The 19,105-nt window shown below is 45.7% G+C and overlaps 2 protein-coding genes and 1 long non-coding RNA gene across 5 annotated transcripts in view; 1 reads left to right on the forward strand and 2 right to left on the reverse strand.

Annotated features, from left to right (window-relative positions):
- The window catches only part of Fbxo36 (F-box protein 36), a 63,742-nt gene extending 52,719 nt beyond the window's left edge, over positions 1-11,023 (forward strand). The window contains exons 3-4 of the mRNA XM_031368228.1: positions 3,008-3,180; positions 10,526-11,023. Coding sequence (XP_031224088.1) covers positions 3,008-3,180; positions 10,526-10,714 — 362 coding nt within the window. The 3' untranslated portion in view covers positions 10,715-11,023. The remainder of the gene's footprint in view (positions 1-3,007; positions 3,181-10,525) is intronic.
- On the reverse strand, positions 7,457-12,535 carry LOC116088674. The gene is made up of 2 exons (XR_004117971.1): positions 12,431-12,535; positions 7,457-7,524 (listed from the first exon to the last, which is right to left on the reverse strand). It is a non-coding gene; the product is annotated as an uncharacterized LOC116088674 (long non-coding RNA).
- Positions 12,536-17,159: 4,624 nt separating this feature from the next.
- Positions 17,160-19,105, reverse strand: part of Slc16a14 (solute carrier family 16 member 14) — a 28,461-nt gene continuing 26,515 nt past the window's right edge. For all 3 annotated transcript variants that reach the window (XM_031368230.1, XM_031368232.1, XM_031368229.1), the window contains one exon: positions 17,160-17,627. In XM_031368230.1, coding sequence (XP_031224090.1) covers positions 17,476-17,627 — 152 coding nt within the window. In that variant the 3' untranslated portion in view covers positions 17,160-17,475. The remainder of the gene's footprint in view (positions 17,628-19,105) is intronic.

Genomic DNA, 19,105 nt, shown 5'->3' on the forward strand with positions numbered 1-19,105 from the left:
CTGGGCATCTGTCTGCGGTTGACTAGTACTGGAAATTTGCACTGGGAGGCTTAGAGAAGGCTGCTCCACAGGGATGCCAACATTTAGCTGATAGCCTGCAAAAAGTTGCTTGTTAGATGTATGAGTCGCTGCCATTGTCTAGCACATCAGGGTACTGTTGTATGTGTCCCTTGTATAGGGAGGTGGCTGGGCGAAGGAACGATTAGGACACTCAAGAGGCTTTGCTTCTGTTAAAAGACACAAATGCTTCCCCAGTGACTCCCAATGGGACTCTAGATCAGCCTGGGGCATGGGAGAATGCTCTCCCTCCATCAGAGCTATTCTCAAGCTTGGGTTAGCAATAATCCCCCGTGAGTGGTTTGGGGAAACACCTGATGGCAAAGGCTTCCAGCATTCTTAGCAGCAGTGGCTTTCACAGGATGAATGTGGGCTGAGAGACACAACACAGATGCTATGTGTGTGTGTGTGTGTGTGTGTTGGGGGGGGGTGTTAGAGAGTGGGGAATGGATAGGCCATTTTCATATTCTACACTGTAGGGGTGCACATGTTACATGCAACAGGAAGGAATCTTCATATATGCTGATAATAATTTGTTTGTTCTAAGGCAATCTTCTTGAATACTTTTTTCTTTCTTTTGAGATAGGGTCGTTTGTAGCCCAGGCTAGTCTTGAATGTTAGCCTTGAGCTCTTGATCAATCTACTTCCATCTTGGCCTGGTTATTCTCTCTTGGGGTGAAGAGACACCAAGACCAAGGCAACTTAGAGAAGAAAACATTTTACTGGGGACTCGATGACAGTTTCAAGAGTGAGTCCATGGCCATCTTGGCAGCAGCAGGCAGGCATAATGCTGGAGCAGTAAGCTGAGACCTTACATTTGATCCATACGCTGGAAGCAGAGAGATGGAGAGCTGGGCCTGGGGTGGGCCTGGGCTTTTGAAACCTCAAAGTCCCACTAACTAGTGATTAAACACTCAAACATATGATGTATCCTAGGGGATCATTCTTATTCAAAGCACCACACGCCTCCCTGCCCCAAGTACTAGGATTACAGGCCTGCAGCATCATCTTGGGTCTTTTATATTTCTCTTTGAGATGGTCTAGCTGCGTGGCTGACACTGACTGGGAATTCCCTATGTAGTACTCAGGCTGGCTTAGAACTCATGTTCCTCTGATCTCTGCCTCTTATAGTTCTGGAGTTGCAGGTGAGCCATTTGCACCCAGCCTTTTGCTCCGCCTAGAGATGCTCCCTGTCATTTTCTCAACATACAGCCTATTTGGAAATATGGGGACAAGCTTCACCAAGACCCATACTTTACCTTCCCCAATGACGATGGATTTGGAGAAAAGGTGGCTCTGAGCATGATCATGCTTTGGTGAGGGCAGAAGGGCTCGGTGACAGGGTCTCCATCTGTTGGCCTGCCAGGCTTGCAGTACAGCTTGTTTGACTTGCCCAAGCTCCTTGTCGCTCAGCCTTGGACAGTGGCAATAGCCAGATTGGAATCCAATAGCAGTAAATGGCAGCAGTGTCTTGTGTAGATGTCTCCAGAAGAGGTTTGGGGTAGCCAGCTGGTCTGCTGACACTGGCTCTAGATTCTATGCAGTTGCAAGCCCTTATTATTTCTTCCTTCCTTCCTTCCTTCCTCTCTTTCTTTTTTTAGATTTATTTATTTATTATATGTAAGTACACTGTAGCTATCTTCAGACACCCACAAGAGGGCATCAGATCTCATTATGGATGGTTATGAGCCACCATGTGGTTGCTGGGATTTGAACTCAGGACCTTCGGAGGAGCAATCAGTGCTCTTAACCGCTGAGCCATCTCTCCAACCCTGTCCTAGTGTTTTTAATCTCATTGTTTAAGCCTCTTGGGTATGTATGTATGTATCTGAGTGTGTGTGTGTGTGTGTGTATGTGTGTGTGGCGTGCGTGTATGTGTGTGTGTGGCGTGTATGTGTGTGTGTGTGTGTGTGTTGATATCTGAGTTTTCTAAGAGGATCCCACACTATATGGATCCTGCTCAAACTCAGTTAGGGTCTCCATTGCTGTGAAGAGACACCATGAGCGAGGCAACTCTTATAAAGGCAAACATTTAATTGGGGCTGGCTTACAGTTCCTGAGCTTCAGTCCGTTATCATCACAGCAGGAAGTATGGCAGCCTGCAGGCAGACATGAGGTTGGAGCAGGAGCTGAAAGTTTTGCTTCCTGGTTCAAAGGCAAGCAGGAGAGATTGGCATCCTTAGGCAGCCAGGAGGACGCTCTCTTCTATAGCTGAGCCTGAGCATAGGAGGAGACCTCCAAAGCCCGCCCCCACATTTCCTCCAACAAGGCCACACCTCCTAACCACCATTTCCTGTGGGCCAAGCATATTCAAACCACCACAGCAACCTTAACCATCAAACCATCTCACAGGTCCTTTCTTTTTCTTTGTGAGACATGGACTCACTGTGTATCCCTGATTTACCTGGAACTCACTCCTGCAGACCAGGCTGACTTTGAACTCATAGAGACCCACTCACCTCTGCTTCCTGAGTGCTGGGATTAAAAGCACCCAGTCAGGCACTTTTCCTTGTAATTCTAAAGTCCTGGCTTAAGGATGGAGCCCTTGGAGGGCCTTCACATTTTATGCATGCTCTCCCTACAAGGTGGGCCACACCCTCCCTCGTCTGTGTATGGCTGAGTCTTTGTTAGCTGTTAGTCTGGGTTATCATCACCAATCATATCAACCTTGCGACATTGCTGGTCTAGCCACTGGAGATATGGGAGACTGCTAGCCAATAATTAGACCACATTTCCTTTGCTCTCATGTATTCATGACCAACTTACCTTTTTGCTCGGACTGAGAGCCGACACTATCAACAAGGTAACAAACAAAAGCCTCAAAAAATCTTCTCCCTTAGTGCTTGGGGAGAGTCGGAACGACTGGGTCTGTGATATGTCCTAAAGCTTGCTTCTTCCAGATGATGCTTTTCATGGGACTGAACCTGTTGGTTTGTGGTTTGGCTTGCAGTTCAAGTCGCCATAGTATTTGGTGCAAAAATATTAGACTATGTCTTCAACCTGTGCGAAGGTAAATTTGACTACCTGGAGCGACTGAACGACAAGCTGCTGCTGAAGATCATCCGCTACCTGGACCTGGAAGATATCGCCAGGCTCTCTCAGACATCAAGAAAGTTTGAGAAGGTAACAGTCCCTGTTGCTGCGTCGCAGCTGTACCAAGAGCCTTGCCACCAAACTAACCCCCAAGATCCATTTTTCTCCTCTTCCTTTATTCATTTAGGTTGGTTTGTTTGTTTTCTTATGTATTTATTTGATGGGTATGGGTGTTTTGCCTACCTGTGTGTATACGCACTATGTGCATGTAGTGCCTATGGAAGCCAGAAGAGGGCATCTGATCCTCTGGAACTAAAATAGGCAGCTATGAGCCACCAGGCCATGTGGTTGCTGGAAACCAAACCCGGGTCCTCTGCAAAAGCAGCCAGTGTTCTTAACTGCTGAGCCATCTCTCCAGACCCCGTGGTTTTTATTTGCTTGTTGGTTTCTTTAATTTTATTTATTTTTATTTATATGAGTACACTGTAGATGTCTTCAGACACAGCCAGAAGAGGGCATCAGATTCCATGATAGATGGTAGTGAGCCACCATGGCGATGTTGGGAATTGAACTCAGGACCTCTGGAAGAGCAATCAGTGCGCTTAACCTCTGAGCCATCTCTTCAGCCTGTTTGTTTTTAAGTATGTGGTGTATGTATGTATGTATGTATGTATGTATGTATGTATCAAGATAAGGATTTAGTTTTGTTTTATTTTTTCAAAGGCAGGGTTTCTCTGTGTAGCCTCGGCTGCCCTCAAACTCATTTGATAGACCTGGGTGGTCTCTGAGCTCTACTGCCTCTGTCTCCTGAGGCTGGGATTAAAGGTGTGCGCCAGCACATCTGACTTACCCTTGATTTTGGAATCCTCCTGTTTCTACCTCCAAGTACTGGATTAGAGGCCTATCCCACCATGGCCAGCTTATATTTTCCTTTGAGACTGTTGTGACAGTATCTCTCCTTGTAGTCCAGGCTGGCCTTGAACTCATGGCAATCCTCCTACCTCAGCCTCCCAAATTCTGGGATTATAGATGTGAACCATCACACCTGGTGTACTCGTATTTACTCTCCACAGCCATTTGTTGAGTCCTTCCTCCATGACAGCCACGGTCCTAGACATACAAGCAACTGAGATGGCATTATTCTTGCCCTCAAGGAACTTACTATCAGATATTAGAGCACTAAACAGATTCAGGTGACCACAGTATAATGTGATGGGTTTGACGAGAAACATTAGTATAAGGCACAAGGACTGTGTGTCAAATGGTTTCCTGTGCCTCGCTTCTTAGAAGTGGGCTACTCTATGTAGGTTTTGAGTGCAAAGTAGCAGGCGTTCTAAGTAGGGGACCTTTCAAGCTTAGGAACAGAGGCAGAGGTAGCACGGAGGCCCTTCAAGGGTGAGTTGAGCGTGTCTCAGGAGTTAAGAGTTTATAGGGCTAGCTGGTGGCTCCCAGCTCTCAAGAGGCAGGCAGGTGAGTTTGAGGCTATCTTGGTCTACATAGTAAGTCCTAGGCCAGCCAGGGCTACATAGTGAGAACCTGCAGTAGACCCACGCTCTCTTTCCAGCACCCATGTCAGAAGGCTTATGATCACTTGTAACTCTAGGGGAACTAACACCCCATCTGTCTGTCTATCCCTCCCTCCCTCCCCCTCTCTCTCTCTCTCTTTGTCTCCCCCCTCCTTCTTTCCCTTTCTCTCTCTCTCTTTCTCTCTCTCTCACACACACACACACACACACATACACACACACACATCACAATAAAACAAATCTTTTTTAAAAAGTTGTTAAGCAGTAACTAGCCCATATCCATTTCCATTTCTTCCAACACAGGCCGTTTTGGTGGACTCTCTGTTCCTGTCTTTCCAACCCAAGCTGATGAGAGAAACCCAGGCTCTTGGCAGCCTCGGTCTTTAGTGGCATGTGCTTAGACACAACTGAAAACACCACCAACTCCCATCTTTCAGGACAGGGCCCTAATTTCAGGCCCCTTCACCTGTTCCTGCAGCTCTAAAGCCTTTGTACCCCACAGGCAAGCACATTAGAATGTGCCATTGCGCCCCCATTTTGGCTTGAGTCAGTCAGAGTTGGAGGGTGTTGCTGGCAGCTGATGAACCTTGACTGGCTCATAAAAGAACAGGTTTTCCCAGATGGTTCATATTGCACTATTACCCAAAGAGTTAACATTTCTCCCTTACAATAATACAGTAAAAATGTCTTCATGACTGGAATTCATTTTCAGTAATATAATTTATTAGTCTGCAGAATTCATTTCTCATTTAATTCTGTTTATTTTTGAGACCAGATCCTATTATGGATTAAGCTGCCATGGAGCTCACTGAGTAACTGAGGCATGATCCTCTTGCTTCAGTACCCTGAGTGCGAGGCTGACAGATGTGGCATCACATCTGACTGACAGTTTTTGGACTTGACTTTTATTTTCTACAAGTGCAGGACCAGGAATGAGGAATATGAGTAACTGTTGTTTGTTTGTACATATTTTTAAATGTATTTTTGTTGTTGTTGTTATTTTTGTCTTTGGTTTTTGAGACAGGGTTTCTCTGCATTGCTCTGGCTGTTCTGAGACTCTGTAGACGAGGGTGGCCTTGAACTCACAGAAATGCATGCCCTCTCTGTCTCCAGAGCACTGGAATTAAACACATGTACCACCAATGCTTGACTTATTTTTTTCTAAAGATTTATTTACTTATTATATGGAAGTACACTGTAGCTGTCTTCAGACACACCAGAAGAGGGCGTCAGATCTCGTTACGGATGGTTGTGAGCCACCATGTGGTTGCTGGGATTTGAACTCAGGACCTTCAGAAGAGCAGTCAGTGCTCTTAACCGCTGAGCCATCTCTCCGGCCCTTGACTTATTTTTATATTAACTAATTAGTTTATTTATTTTGAGATTAGGTCTTATTGGCTGGCTTGGAACTCATAGGGAGCTCCCCCTTTGCCTCCTAAGTACAAGGATTAAAGGTGTGTGCCACCAAGCCCAGCCTAAGTACTCGTACTTAGTAAGATGCCGAAGTGACCCAAGTGCACTGGTCAGAACCGAGTGAAAGCATCCGCCTAGACTTGATTTGTTTCCTTATGTCAGTGCAAGGACAGGGCAGCCTCTGGGGATGTCTGCCCTTCCCTTCAAGTTCTCCGGTCCCCATTGCTTCTCTTGCTCTCCTACTGATACTGCAGGCATGGCCTTGAACCTGCACTGTGTAACATCCCAGGGCTCAAAGGCCAGGCTGTGCTCAGTGGTTGGTGTGTGCATGCATGGATACACATGCCATGACGCATAAAGGAGATAGAGGGCAACAGTGTGGAATAGTCCTTGACTTCTGGCTCCCGGTGGGTTCTGGGCATTAAACTGGGGTTGCCACACTTGCAGTGCAGGTGCTTATCTGCACCTGCTTTGCCATCCCAGCCATTTTTAAAACTCACCATGTAATCTGGGAGGACCTTGAATTCCTCATCCTCAAAAGTCCTGGGATTTCCGGCATATGTGTCACCATAACCAGTTTATGCAGTGCTGGGGATTGAACCTGGGGCCTAATGCATCCTGGACAAGTAGACAAGCTAACCTCAACATCACAGAAAGCTCCTTGTATCTTTCTTCCAAGTGCCAGGATTTAAGATGTGCATGGGCATCTGTAAATTTAATCTTTTTTAAATTGCATTTATTTATCTTTTTAATCTGTGTGTCACACACACTTGTGTGCCACGACGTGTGAAAGCGTCAGTGGACAACCTATGCGAATGGATTCTTTAGTTCTCCTTTGTGGGTTCTGGGGAATCGAGCTCAAGCCTGTCAGGCTTGGGAGTAAATACCTTCACCTGCTGAGCTATTTTGCCACCCCCTCCCTGAAGAGCTTGTGCATGTGCGTGCATGTTTACTAGGGTTGAACCCAGGACTTCATACTGGATTTATACTAAACCGTGCACGTTGATACCAGGTACGGTGGCTCACACCTGCCATTCCAGCCTTTGAGAGGCTGAGGCAAGAGGATCCCATGAGCTGGAGATCAGACTAGTCTACACAGTGAGCTCCCAGCTAGTCAGAGCTGCATACTGAGACCCCATGTGGAACACACACTAGCATGCCCTCTCCTGATTTTTATTCCTGTCAAACCAGAGACTCTTATCACTTAAGTTTGTGTGTCTACCTTGACACACCTAGTGTAGGTCTTCTCCAGGGCTATAGAGATTGCTCAGTGATGAAGACGGCTTGCTGCTCTTCTAGAAGACAAGAGTTTGGTTTTCAGCAAACCAAGGTGTCAGGTGGATCACTTGTAACCCTAGCTCCAGGAGATCCAACACCCTCTTCTGACCTCCAGAGACCCCTACCCAAGTAGCATATACCTACAGGCATGGCTGGCATATACCTTTAATCTCAGCAAGCAGGTGAGGATCTGGTGGGCTCCGTGGCTGTATTTTTTCTGTATAAACAAACAAAGAAGCATCCTTAGAGCTTGACTGGCAAGAGAGCAACCCTGCACGTATCTTGTATGTCAAAAGGGCAAAGATCTACACCTGTCAGATGGAGGACCAGCCCTGAACTGAAGGAAGTTCACCAAGATAGGTAGCCACATGGCCACCTGCCTGGGGATCTGCTCTCCTTTCGCCTCCAAATGCACCAAGAATGGCCCAAAGAAACCTCCAATGCAGTGAGAGAAGAGAGGTCCAGACACCCAGGCTGGGATGTGACTGTGGCCATGTTCCTTGTGGCTCCCAAATAACTGAAGTCACTAAGCTTGCTTGTACATGAGACCTGCCCCAGAAACAAAACAACAGCCAAGTGTGGTGGCAGAGACCACCTGGAAGGCAGAGGCAGGAGGATCTCTGTGAGTTCCAGGACGGCCAGTGCTACAGAGTGAGACCCTGTCACAACCAACCAGACACCATTGAAACAAAAAGAGATACTCTGCACTGTGACATTTTAGCTGAGGGGGTAGATTTAAAAATACTTTTTAAGTGTGTGTGTGTATGTGTGTGTGTGTTTGTGTATGATATGTATGTGAACGGATGTTCTATGGCATGTATGTATAAGTCAGGGGACATCTTACCAGAGTTGGTTTTCACCTTCTACACTTCAGGGATCAAAGTCAGGCCCTTGGGATTTTTCAGCAAGCAAGCTGAACCATCTTGCCAGCCTACAAGGACATTTATTTTTCTTGTATCCACAAACTCCCTTTGAAGGAGACCCCCGCCCCCAACTCTGGATAAATAGATAATGTACCCAGTGAGCAGGTGAACACACAGCTGTCAGGTCTTCCCTATGTGACTGGTGTAGGGGTGCTGAGGGGGACCTAGAATATGTGTGCATGGTGTATTTTACTGTAGTAGTTGTTATCTTGAGACAGGGTCTCATTATGTATTCCTGGCTGGCCTGGAACTCACCATGTAGACCAGAATGGGCTTGAACTCGCAGAGATCTGCCTCCTTCTGCTTCCCAAGTGCTGGGATTAAAGGCGAGCCCAGTCCAGTGTGTTGTGGCTACCTAATCAAGATCCTGGGGTACTGTTCTGATAACTGTCTCAGCTGGGGAATGGAGCTCAGCAGTAGAGCTTGTGCTTAGCACCTGTGAGCTTCTGGCTCAGCCCGTGGCATCCTGGGCTCCAATAGGAAAATTTGCACAGCAATGGGACACATTTAAACAAGCACACAGGGGAGAACTGGGGTTTGTTCTAGCTCCTCCCCACTGTGAGCCTTAGGCAGCTGGCAAACTCTTCCTTGTCTTTCTGAGCCCAGTTTCCCAGTTTTCTTTTTTTTTTTTTTTCGAGACAGGGTTTCTCTGTGTAAACCTTGCTGTCCTGGAACTCACTCTGTAGACCAGGCTGGCCTCAAACTCAGAAATCTGCCTGCCTCTGCCTCCCAAGTGCTGGGATTAAAGGCGTGTGCCACCACCGCCCAGCCACAAGATACTCTTTCTTTTTTTTTTTTTTAATTAATTTATTCTTTTTAAAAATTTATTTATTTATTTTATGTATATGAGTACACTATAGCTGTTGTGAGCCACCATGTGGTTGCTGGGATTTGAACTCAGGACCTTCAGAAGAGCAATCAGTGCTCTTACCTGCTGAGCCATCTCTCCAGCTCCCCATAAGATAGATACTCTTAAATGCATTATGTCAGCAACAGGATACTCATCTACGTTAGAGTTTAGCTTTCAAAGTAAAGGTTCAAGTGTTTGTTTCGAGACATGGAAGGACTCAAACTCAGAGATCCTCCTGCCTCTGCCTCTTGAGTGCTAGAATTAAAGGCATCTGGCTTTTTTGTTTATTTATTGGTTTTGTTTTGCTTTGTTTTTCTAGTAAGACATGTCTTGGGAGCTGGAGAGAGGCTACAGCAGTTAAAAACACTTGCAGAGAACCCAGGCTCAGATTCCAGTGCCCATGTGGTGGCTTACAAGCATCCATAACTTCAGTTCTAGAGGAGCCAATGCCTTCTGCCCTCCAACAACACTAGGCATTCCTGTGGTGTACACATATACACATAAACACATGTTTATGCTCATAAAATAAATCTAAATTAAAAAGTTTTGTTTTGGCTTTTTGAGACATGATTTATCTGTGTAGTCCTGGCTGTCCTGGAACTCACTCTGTAGACCAGGCTGGCCTCGAACTCAGAAATCCACCTGCCTCTGCCTCCCAAGTGCTGGGATTAAAGGCGTGCGCCACCACTGCCCGGCTAATTTTTTTTTCCTAAGACTTTGCCTTTGCTGTTCATGGTTAGATGTGTAACCCGAGTAGAGGAACAGTTGAGAATGGGATTAGATAATGAATGGCCTGCAGAGCAGGAAAGTGTGTTTTGGAGCTGAGGGTGAACTCTGTACTCTGGACTGCTCTGCCTGTGCTCTGGAGGCTGAGGTAGGAATGCTGAGGGCGAGAGACCAGCCTGGGCTACATAGCAAGGCTCTGCCTTAAACAAAAACAAAAACAAAAAGCCAGGATGGTGGTACATGGCTTTAATCCCAGCATTTAGGAGCAGAGGCAGGCCGATTTCTGTGAGTTCAAGGTCAGCTTGGTCTAATAGCAAGTTCTAGGCTAGCGAGGAGAGACTATAAGGATAACAACAACAACAAGAAGACCCTCCACACGACTCAGCCCCCAGGTTTCACACCTTAACTGAGTGCAGGACTTGCTTTGTCCCGCTGCCCCTCTGAGTGTTTGTATTTTTATTTCTTTTTTTTTTCCTTTTTTTTTTTTTTTTTTTTTTTTTTTTTTTTTTTTTTTTTTTTGTATTTTTTATTGTTTTTGTGAGTGTTTGTAGATACGGCTGTATTTGCCCCCTCTCTGACAGGAGCAGTTTCTGGAGGCCAAACCTTCATGGCCCCCGACATCCCAAGAGGCCTCCCGAGCAGCCGTGTTTGTTTGATAGTGATGGTGTGAGCTCGTGAATGGTGCCTCTAAACCCGCCTCTGGCTCTTTCCACCTGCAGTTGTGCAAGAGTGACTCGCTGTGGGAACAGATAGTCCAGTCCACCTGTGACACCATCACCCCTGACATGCGGGCCCTGGCGAACGACGTGGGCTGGAGGCAGATGTTCTTTACTGACAAGATCCAGCTCCAGAGGCAGATCCGCAAGAAGAAGCAAAGACAGGAAAATGAGATGGGGAAGCATATTTAGGGGACAGCTGTTCCCAACAGTGGGGCCACAGTGGTCCAACTCTTCTTCCGGTCCAAATCAAACTCTCTCTCAACAACAGGTTTTGCTGATTCCAGGCATCACTTGAAAAATCAAATTTTGCACACACATGTAAATCCACCTAGTGCCTTGCTTGAGCAGCCTCCCCTGAGTTGCTCAGGCCAACCCATGGCTCAAGTACTAAGGGCTTCAAGACGGGAAGTCTCTCAGACCACCACCTCCCTCATCCCCTTTGCCCCTGAGGAAAGAGGCACCTGTTGTGTACGAACTAACAATAAAGAGTTATTAGCAGGCTTGTGTTTGGGTTTGTAAATCACACAAGTATCCCTAGCTGGACTCTGAGGATGACTTTGAACTTCTGACTCTCTCGCCTCCAGCACTGCGCCCAGTTCATAAGGTACTGACCTTCGCGCCAAGTAGGCAGTCTCACACCAAGTCACATCCCCCACAATGCATTGCTGGGTTTTGTCAAATATCTATTCTATCTAGGCATTCAAAATGACAACTAGACTTTTGAATTTTTCCCCCCTGATGTGTTACCCTCACCCCTCCGTGGAGTGGGCAGCTGGAACTCTCCACCCACCACTGGGGGGCACAGGAAGTATCCCAGAAGAGCACAGCTATGCCCTCACTTCATCCAGCAGTTTGTATTCAGACACTATCCTTGTGGGCCTAGGGTGTCATGTACCACACAACCCTCCCCCCCAGCCCCCGGACCTGGCACTGGAGCGTGGCTGGGGGAGCCCAGTCAGTCTGTGGACAACCCTTACTTAGAGGAGGGTACCACTGCTCAACATCCCGTCAGTTCTTAGAGGAGGAGCACTGCTTTCTGAAGGGAACACAGCCAGCTAGCACCTTGCAGCATGGATTTTAAGAGCAGAGGCTGTGGGCAACCAATGTCAACAATTCACCTGTAGTTAGTTAGCCCAGGCCTCTGCCACATAGCAAGTTGGAGACCTGCCAGGTACAGGAGACCTCATTTTTTTATAAAGAGACAGGAGGTCAGGCGGTGGCGGCACTTGCCTTAAATCCCAGCACTCCAGAGGCAGAGGCAGGTGGCTTTCTGAGTTTGAGGCCAGCCTGGTCTACAGAGTGAGTTCCACGACAGCCAGGGCTATACAGAGAAACCCTTTCTCGGAAAAAAAAAAAAAGAAAAAAACTAAAAATAAATAAAATAAAATAAAAAAATAAAGTGGGGGGGGGGAAGGCTAGAGAGAAGACTCGGTGGTACTGTCGTTACTCAGTTCCCTGAGACCCAAGAGAGAATTGAAAATCCAGTGCCAGGAGACCACATCTTTCATTTGACAAGTAGTCAGAAAAAAATTCCGAACTGGTAGTTTGGAATCCTTGTTTTTTATAAAGACTCGTTTCCATAGTATGTGTGTGTGTGCTTTGCCTGCATGTAGGCCTGGACATCACTTGCATGTCTGGTGTCCACAGAGGCCAGAAGAAGTTGTCTGATTACCTCGAACGGGAGCTACAGACTGTTGCTGGGAGCGGAGAAAAGGAGCTTGTCTCGAGTGCTGTTAGTTTTGACTTCAGACTCCATTTTCCCTAAACTGACCAGCGCAACAATAGCTCCCCAAAACCTACCTGTTACCAACTCTTCTCTAAGCAACATAGTTACCCAAAACATAATGCTTGCTCCTAACAACAGAAAGAAAGAATGGATTTGATTGGTTGGGCAAAAACACTTACTTTCAGTCTCCCGTTGACAATGATGGAACACTGGGGAAAATCCCTAACACCCAATTTCTGATAAAAGTAAAAATTGTAACTGTAACGCGGCTCAGATGCTTGAGGGTTTTATGCTCATAAACCCTGCTTCAGAGACTCTGCTTATGAGGGAATAATAAGAGACTTTGTTGTGCGTTACACAAAATAGAGGAAGCTAGCAAACTTGTGGAACCCCTGAGTGGGCCCGGAACAGAGTGGCTGCTTCCCTGGTCTTTATGGAAGTCCCTTTGAGTGCTGGCAGTCTGACACCTCCACATAGTGCCAGAGGGATGGTTGCCTACTCTAGAGCTCAAGTTGATTCCCCATTGGTCCCCATTGGTATAAAAACCGCTTGCTGCTGCGCAACACAGTAGATCTGCACCTCAGTGTTGGTCGCTGGAGTCTGCTGCCTGCGTTGGTGACTCCGCCTCCTTCGCCTCTCCTAGATCCCGGTTTCCACAGTGGTGCCCAAAGGACAAGGTGTAACATTGTGAGCCACCATCTGGGTGCTGGCACCTGCACTCAGGTCCTCTGGAGGAGCAGTCAGCGCTCTTAATTGGCTGAGCCATCTCTCCAGCCCTCAATGTCATTTTAAAAGTCTTCCCATGCTGTATATTGTTGGTTATAGTTTCCATTTGAATACAAGGTTACAAGGAAATTTCCCTCAGCTTTGTGCCACTGTTGCCTTGGTAGCTGTACCAAGCTACCAAGTAGCTTGGTACCAAGGCTTGGTAGCCTACTTAGGCTTGCAAGGGATATTTGTTTTTCAAGACATGGTTTCTCTCTGTAATTCTGGCTGTCCTGGAACTCATTCTGTTTACCAAGCTGGCCTTGGACTCACAAAGATCCTCCTGCCTCTGTCTCCCTTGTGCTAGGATTAAACGATTGCGTTACTGTGTGGCTTACGGGGAATTTTTGTATCAGCTGGCCCCATGTCCACCGAAGGCCAGACCGACGAGGGCTCTGTAGATTGTATCTGACCCGAAGGCAGTATGGAAGTTAATACGGTAGGCCAGACATGGTGGCACATGGTTAGAACTTGGGAGGGAGAGGCAGGGGGATCTGGCCATTCTAGGGCTACATTATGAGGCTGTCTCAGACAATCAACCAACACAGAAATGGAAGGAACATGACTGAAGACAAATATTTAAAACTGATTGAAATGTTTTGTTCTTAAATACATTGGGAATAGTTCTCCAGTAATTCTGTCTTCACCGAGAGTGGTGGAATTCAGTAGTAGTTCTGTATAAAACAATTGGGGCCTACCTGCAATCCCAGCACTCTTAGAAAAGAGAGAGAGAGAAAGAGAGAGAGAGAAAGAGAGAGAGAGGAAGAGAGATTAGTTTTATAAAAAAAACCTCACTGACCACCTTTAAAGAGGACAACATTTATTTAGTTGAAGGTAAATAAAAACCCATAGGTTTGTAAATTGCAAACTATAAAGCATATGATACAACTACATAGTTAACCCTTGAAAGTATCTTCCGGACAGTTCAGGTTGGAACAGGAGCTGATCTTTACAAGCAGGACTTGCTTCAGTCCTTCGGGGTCCTCCCCTTCAGTAGAAGCCACTGTACCCTTAAGTACAGTTAAGTCCACAGAGAGAAATGTGAGCAATCTAACCCGATGCCATTCCAGCTGGGTCAGTGGGTGGAATGTCCAGATATCTGATGCCTAGCCAGCAATGCAAGCGTCCCCCCATAGGACCGTTCAGCATGCTTACAACTGCCTCCTGTTGATTGATACTGTAGACAATGAAAGTAAGGGACTAATGTAGTTTTCAAAATACATAACGTGTTGTTTAACCTTTCCTAAATGTGTACCTTTAAGATGAAAATAAATATTACTGCTACAACTTTAAAGCTCACGTTTTTCTTATTTATTTATTTTTGAGACTGATCCTCACTGTGAGGCTCTGACTGACCTGGAATTCACTATGTGGAGCAGGCTGGCCTCGAACTCACAGAGATCCGCCTGCCTCTTCCTCTCAAGTGCTAGGATTTAAAGTATGCACCACCATGTCTGGCTGATATTACCTTTATTAAAACATTAAGTTGTGGTACAGGTTTGATGATACTAAGCAGGTCTTTGGCCAGGGGTGGAGACAGTGGCAGGGAGGCAGAGGGAGGCAAGTCTCTGTGATTTCAAGGTCAGCCTGGTCAACATAGTGAGACCCTGTCTCAAAACAAAACAAAACAAAACAAAACAAAACCCAAACATGTCTTTGTGCTAGGCCAAATGAAGTATGGCATACAAATTATTACCTATCTAACTTCCAGGCAATACGCAAGTCATTGGAGGTAATATCAAGTGTGTTCATTAGTGGGACCTTTGGGACTCCTTTCAATTAGCCAGCTTGCTTACTATTGGTGTTATCCGGGCAGTTTCATAGAGCAACCTTTCCAATAGTCATTAAGGGTAGGAGACCACGGAGATGAGGCAGAAGGAAACTGTTCATTTAATTACCTGGTACATCTGGGAAGCTCTGCTCACATTCTAACTGCAAGTTAGACCTTGGGAGCATTCTGCAAATCCAGTTCCCAGCATTCCTGCTTTTAATTACCAAAGATAATTGAGAACAGGAGGATTCATTTTAGGTAAATTTGGCCCAAGACACTGGCACATTTGTTTGATGAGCAAATTACGAGTACAAGTTTGTTGCTTTATGGTGTGGAGATGGATCCAAGGGTCTCGTACTTGTTAGGCAAGTGCTCTTATTGATGAGCTATGCCTCCACACCAGCAGGTAGATATTTAAGCCATTTAAAGGTATGTATAAACAAGTAAGGCAGTCAGAAATTTCAAAATGATCCTGGGAGGTGCATTCTGTAGTCTGGAAATGTTTTAGCTTTAGAAAAATAGAGATCTCGGCTAAGGGAGCGTGTCTGTTCTTATGATGTCCCAGATAAGAGTTCTTTATGTATGAAACCTACAAAGAGAACTATTTTTAAAATCGTGCCAAGTCCAGACAAGTGAATGCTCTCTATGTCAAGAGTCACCAGAGCTGGACTGTTTGGCACCATTGCTCAGTGTGAGGTATATGGCCAGCTACAAGGTAATCCATCTGTGACCTCACAGCTGACTCTTAAAAGAAATTGTGTATGTCTGTCTGTCTGTATAGGGAGTATTGGGCACCCATTAGTCCAGAGGAGGGTGACAGATCCTCTGAAACTGGAGTTATAGGTAGTTGTGAGTTGCCCCATATGGGTGCTGGGAACCAAATTCAGGTCTACTTCAAGAGCAAGAGTGCTTTTACCCACGGGGCCATCGCCTGGCCCTCAAAGCTTGACTCTTGCTTGTGATTGGCCACATATTCTACAAGTGACAAAGCTTGACTCTTGCTTGTGATTGGCCACATATTCTACAAGTGATTTAACCTTAACCTTGTATTTCACTGGGCAAGAGAAACTCCAAAAAGATGGGGTTTTTTTGTTTGTTTGTTTGTTCGTTTTGTTGTTCTTTGAGACAGGGTTTCCTCATGAAACCCTGGCTGTCTTTGAACTTGTTCTGTAGACCAGGCTGGCCTTTAATTTAGAGATCCACCTGCCATCTGAGTTCGAGGGTGAATGCAGTGTATGCTACCACATCAGGCTCTAAGAAAAAAGATGTTTCAATCTAAGATAATGGTATGAACTCAAGTGACTGAATCATAGCCCTTAATTCAATCGTGAAGCACATTAAGAAACACTCCTAAGACTAAGGATATCTACTCATAGACCACATGGGAAGGATGTGTTCAGTTTATGGCTAACAACATCTTCAATGGCATGATTACTGAGTTAGAAAGGTTGGTCACTTTCATTTCTTACAAGAGTTAGAAATTGTACTTCTTAGCTACAGAATCTCTCATAAAAATATAAACTATTTTTCAAAGTTGTACTAATCTGTATTCCTTTTTTAAAAATTATTAATTTTTTTTATCTTATGTGTATGGGTGTTTTGTCTGAGTGTATGTATGTGTGCCGCTTAGACCAGAAGAGGGTGCCTGATCCCCTGGCCCTGGAGTTACAGGTGCTTGTGAGCCAACATGGAGGTGCTGGGAACTGAATTCTGGTCCTCTGCAAGAGCAGCAAGCACCGCCTCACCTCTTAGCCATTTCTGCAGCCCACAGATTATACTGCTTTTGAAATGATTACCTGCCTTTGCATGATCCGAGCAGACCAACAATACCTTGTAAGAACTTACCACACTCAGTCATACTCTCATGTTTAAAGCCCACATACCCGGACCTTCTGTGGAAACACAGACACTTGGGTTTTACGTTACAAAGAAGTGATTGAGTTGCAGAGCTTTTATTTCAGTCTTTGCATATAAAACTCTAGTCTCCGTGAATGGAAAGAGGTAAGGAGAGGGAGAGAGGACGGGAGGGGAGAGGGAGGGAGAAGGGGAGGGGGAAAAGGAAGGAGAGAAAGGGAAGGAAACAGAGAGATAGAGGAAGGGAGGGGAGGAGAAGAGAGAGTGGGAGGAAGAAAAAGAGAAGGGGAGCTTTTTTGTGTTTTTTGTTGTTGTTGTTTTTTTTTTGTTGTTTTTTTTTTTTTTTCAAGACAGGGTTTTTCTGTGTAGCCTTGGCTGTCCTGGAACTCGCTCTGTAGACCAGGCTGGCCTCAAACTCAGAAATCCGCCTGCCTCTGCCTCCCAAGTGCTGGGATTAAAGGCATGTGCCACCACTGCCTGGCCTTTGTTGTGATTTTGTTTTGTTTTTTGATACAGGGTCTCATATAGCCCAGGCTAACCTTGAACCTCTAACCCTCTTGTCTCCACCTAAAACTGGGATTACAGGCATTTGCCACCATGCCTGGCTTGAAAGTTTTCATAAGGGCATCTGTACCAACTATTTAATAAACTATAAACACTGTCACCTCTAAGACATACGCAGTTCTAGTCACTTCTGCCACCTCTGCAGAGAGGCCACTCTGCTTACAGATGAAGCAATGACAATGCCATTCACAAGTGACACTACCCGTCATCACACAGAGCGTTCCTCTAGGAGCCAGGTGAGGTAGGCACGAGGAGGGAACCCACAGGACACTAAACATGTGCACCATCTATGCACTTCCTTCTGGATTGTTCTATCATCTGAATACACGGCTGAATGAGCAAAAAGAGTATCCCTACTGTGTAAAGCAAACCACATATATAAAAGGAAAAGTCATATTTTTGGGTGATGTCGAAGATCCATCCTATGAAAGAAAAAAAAAAGCATAGAAATTCAGTGTCACACAGTTTAAGACAAACACCAAGATATAAACCAGGTATTTATCGCTACTTCAATATTCTTTTTTTTTTTAAAGTAAGAGTTTGGACTGGGGATGTAGCTCAATGGTAGAACACTTGCCTAGCACAGATTAGAGCCAAGGTTCAGTACCCAGAACTGTCCCTGCAAAGGAATTTATTAACTTTGTGATGGGGGTGAGGAGGACAGAACCCAGAGTTCATACAAGATCTCACATATTCGAGGCTGGCCTCAAACTCACTATGGGTTATTTTCCTTACATTTTTAATTTTTGTCTGTTCTTCAGGTAAGGTCTCACTGTGTAGCCCTGGAACTACATAAACCAGGCTGGCCTCTGACTCTCAAATCCCAGAATTAATGACATGTGCCACCATGCCTGGCTGCTATAATTTGGCTTTATCTTTATTTATTTCTGTGTAAGTGTATAGCCTTTTCGTGTAGTACTCATGGGCCATGAGCATGTGAGGGGTCAATTCTCTCCTTCTACCTTTATGTGGGTCCCAGGGATTGAACTCAGGTCACCCAGCTTGTCAAACTAGTTTATCAGGCACTTTACCCACTGACCCAAACAATCAGCCCTGTTCTATGTCCCATTTGATTTAAAATTAAGAGACTGCAGGTGATCTCTGTGAGTTCGAGGCCAGCCTGGTCATAGTAAGTTCCAGGCCAGCTGGAGCTGCCTAGAAAGGGCTTGTCTCAAACAATACAGAACGAAACAAACAAACAACAAATAAAAAGAAAAAAAAAAAGACACAAAAAACCATCACCAACAAAAAGAAGACCAAAAAAAAAGTTGGTTTTTGTTGTTGTTGTTGTTGTTTTGTTGTTGTATTGTTATATTTGTTTTTTGGGACAGGGTTTCTCTCTGTAGCCCTGGCTGTCCTAGAGCTCTCTATCCACCTGCCTCTGCCTCCCAAATGCAGGAAGTAAAGGCATGTACCACCCCTACCCCCAAGCCCCCAGCTAAAAGTCATGTTCTTAGATGTGGTTTAGTACAATGCTCTTCCCTTTCTCCATCTACAATCTAAAACACGGTTAAACACAGAATCCAAAACCAGTGGTTCAGCTTCAGAATCTGAAAGCCACACAGACACATCTCAGCCTCCTCCCCTGCACACCCCCCCCCCCCAACTTCTGCTCAGTGACACCAGCTGCCTACAGTGGACTCGTATGGGTGACAGCCACAATAGGGGATGATGCTGTGGAGTCATCTGTATCTACCTACGGAACAGTGGATAGGGTCGATAATCTAAAAGTTAGACAATTAGGACAGGTTTTGGGGGCACAGGTCTGTCATCCTAGCTACAGGAAGAATGTACATTAAAGGCCTCCAGGGCTACAGGGTGACCTCACAGAGACAGCCTGGGCAATTTAATGTGACCCTATCTCAAAATGAAAATGAGTCAAGCACCACACACACACACA

Source organism: Mastomys coucha, unplaced genomic scaffold, assembly GCF_008632895.1.
Source record: "Mastomys coucha isolate ucsf_1 unplaced genomic scaffold, UCSF_Mcou_1 pScaffold14, whole genome shotgun sequence".
NCBI classification, from domain to species: Eukaryota; Metazoa; Chordata; class Mammalia; order Rodentia; family Muridae; genus Mastomys; species Mastomys coucha.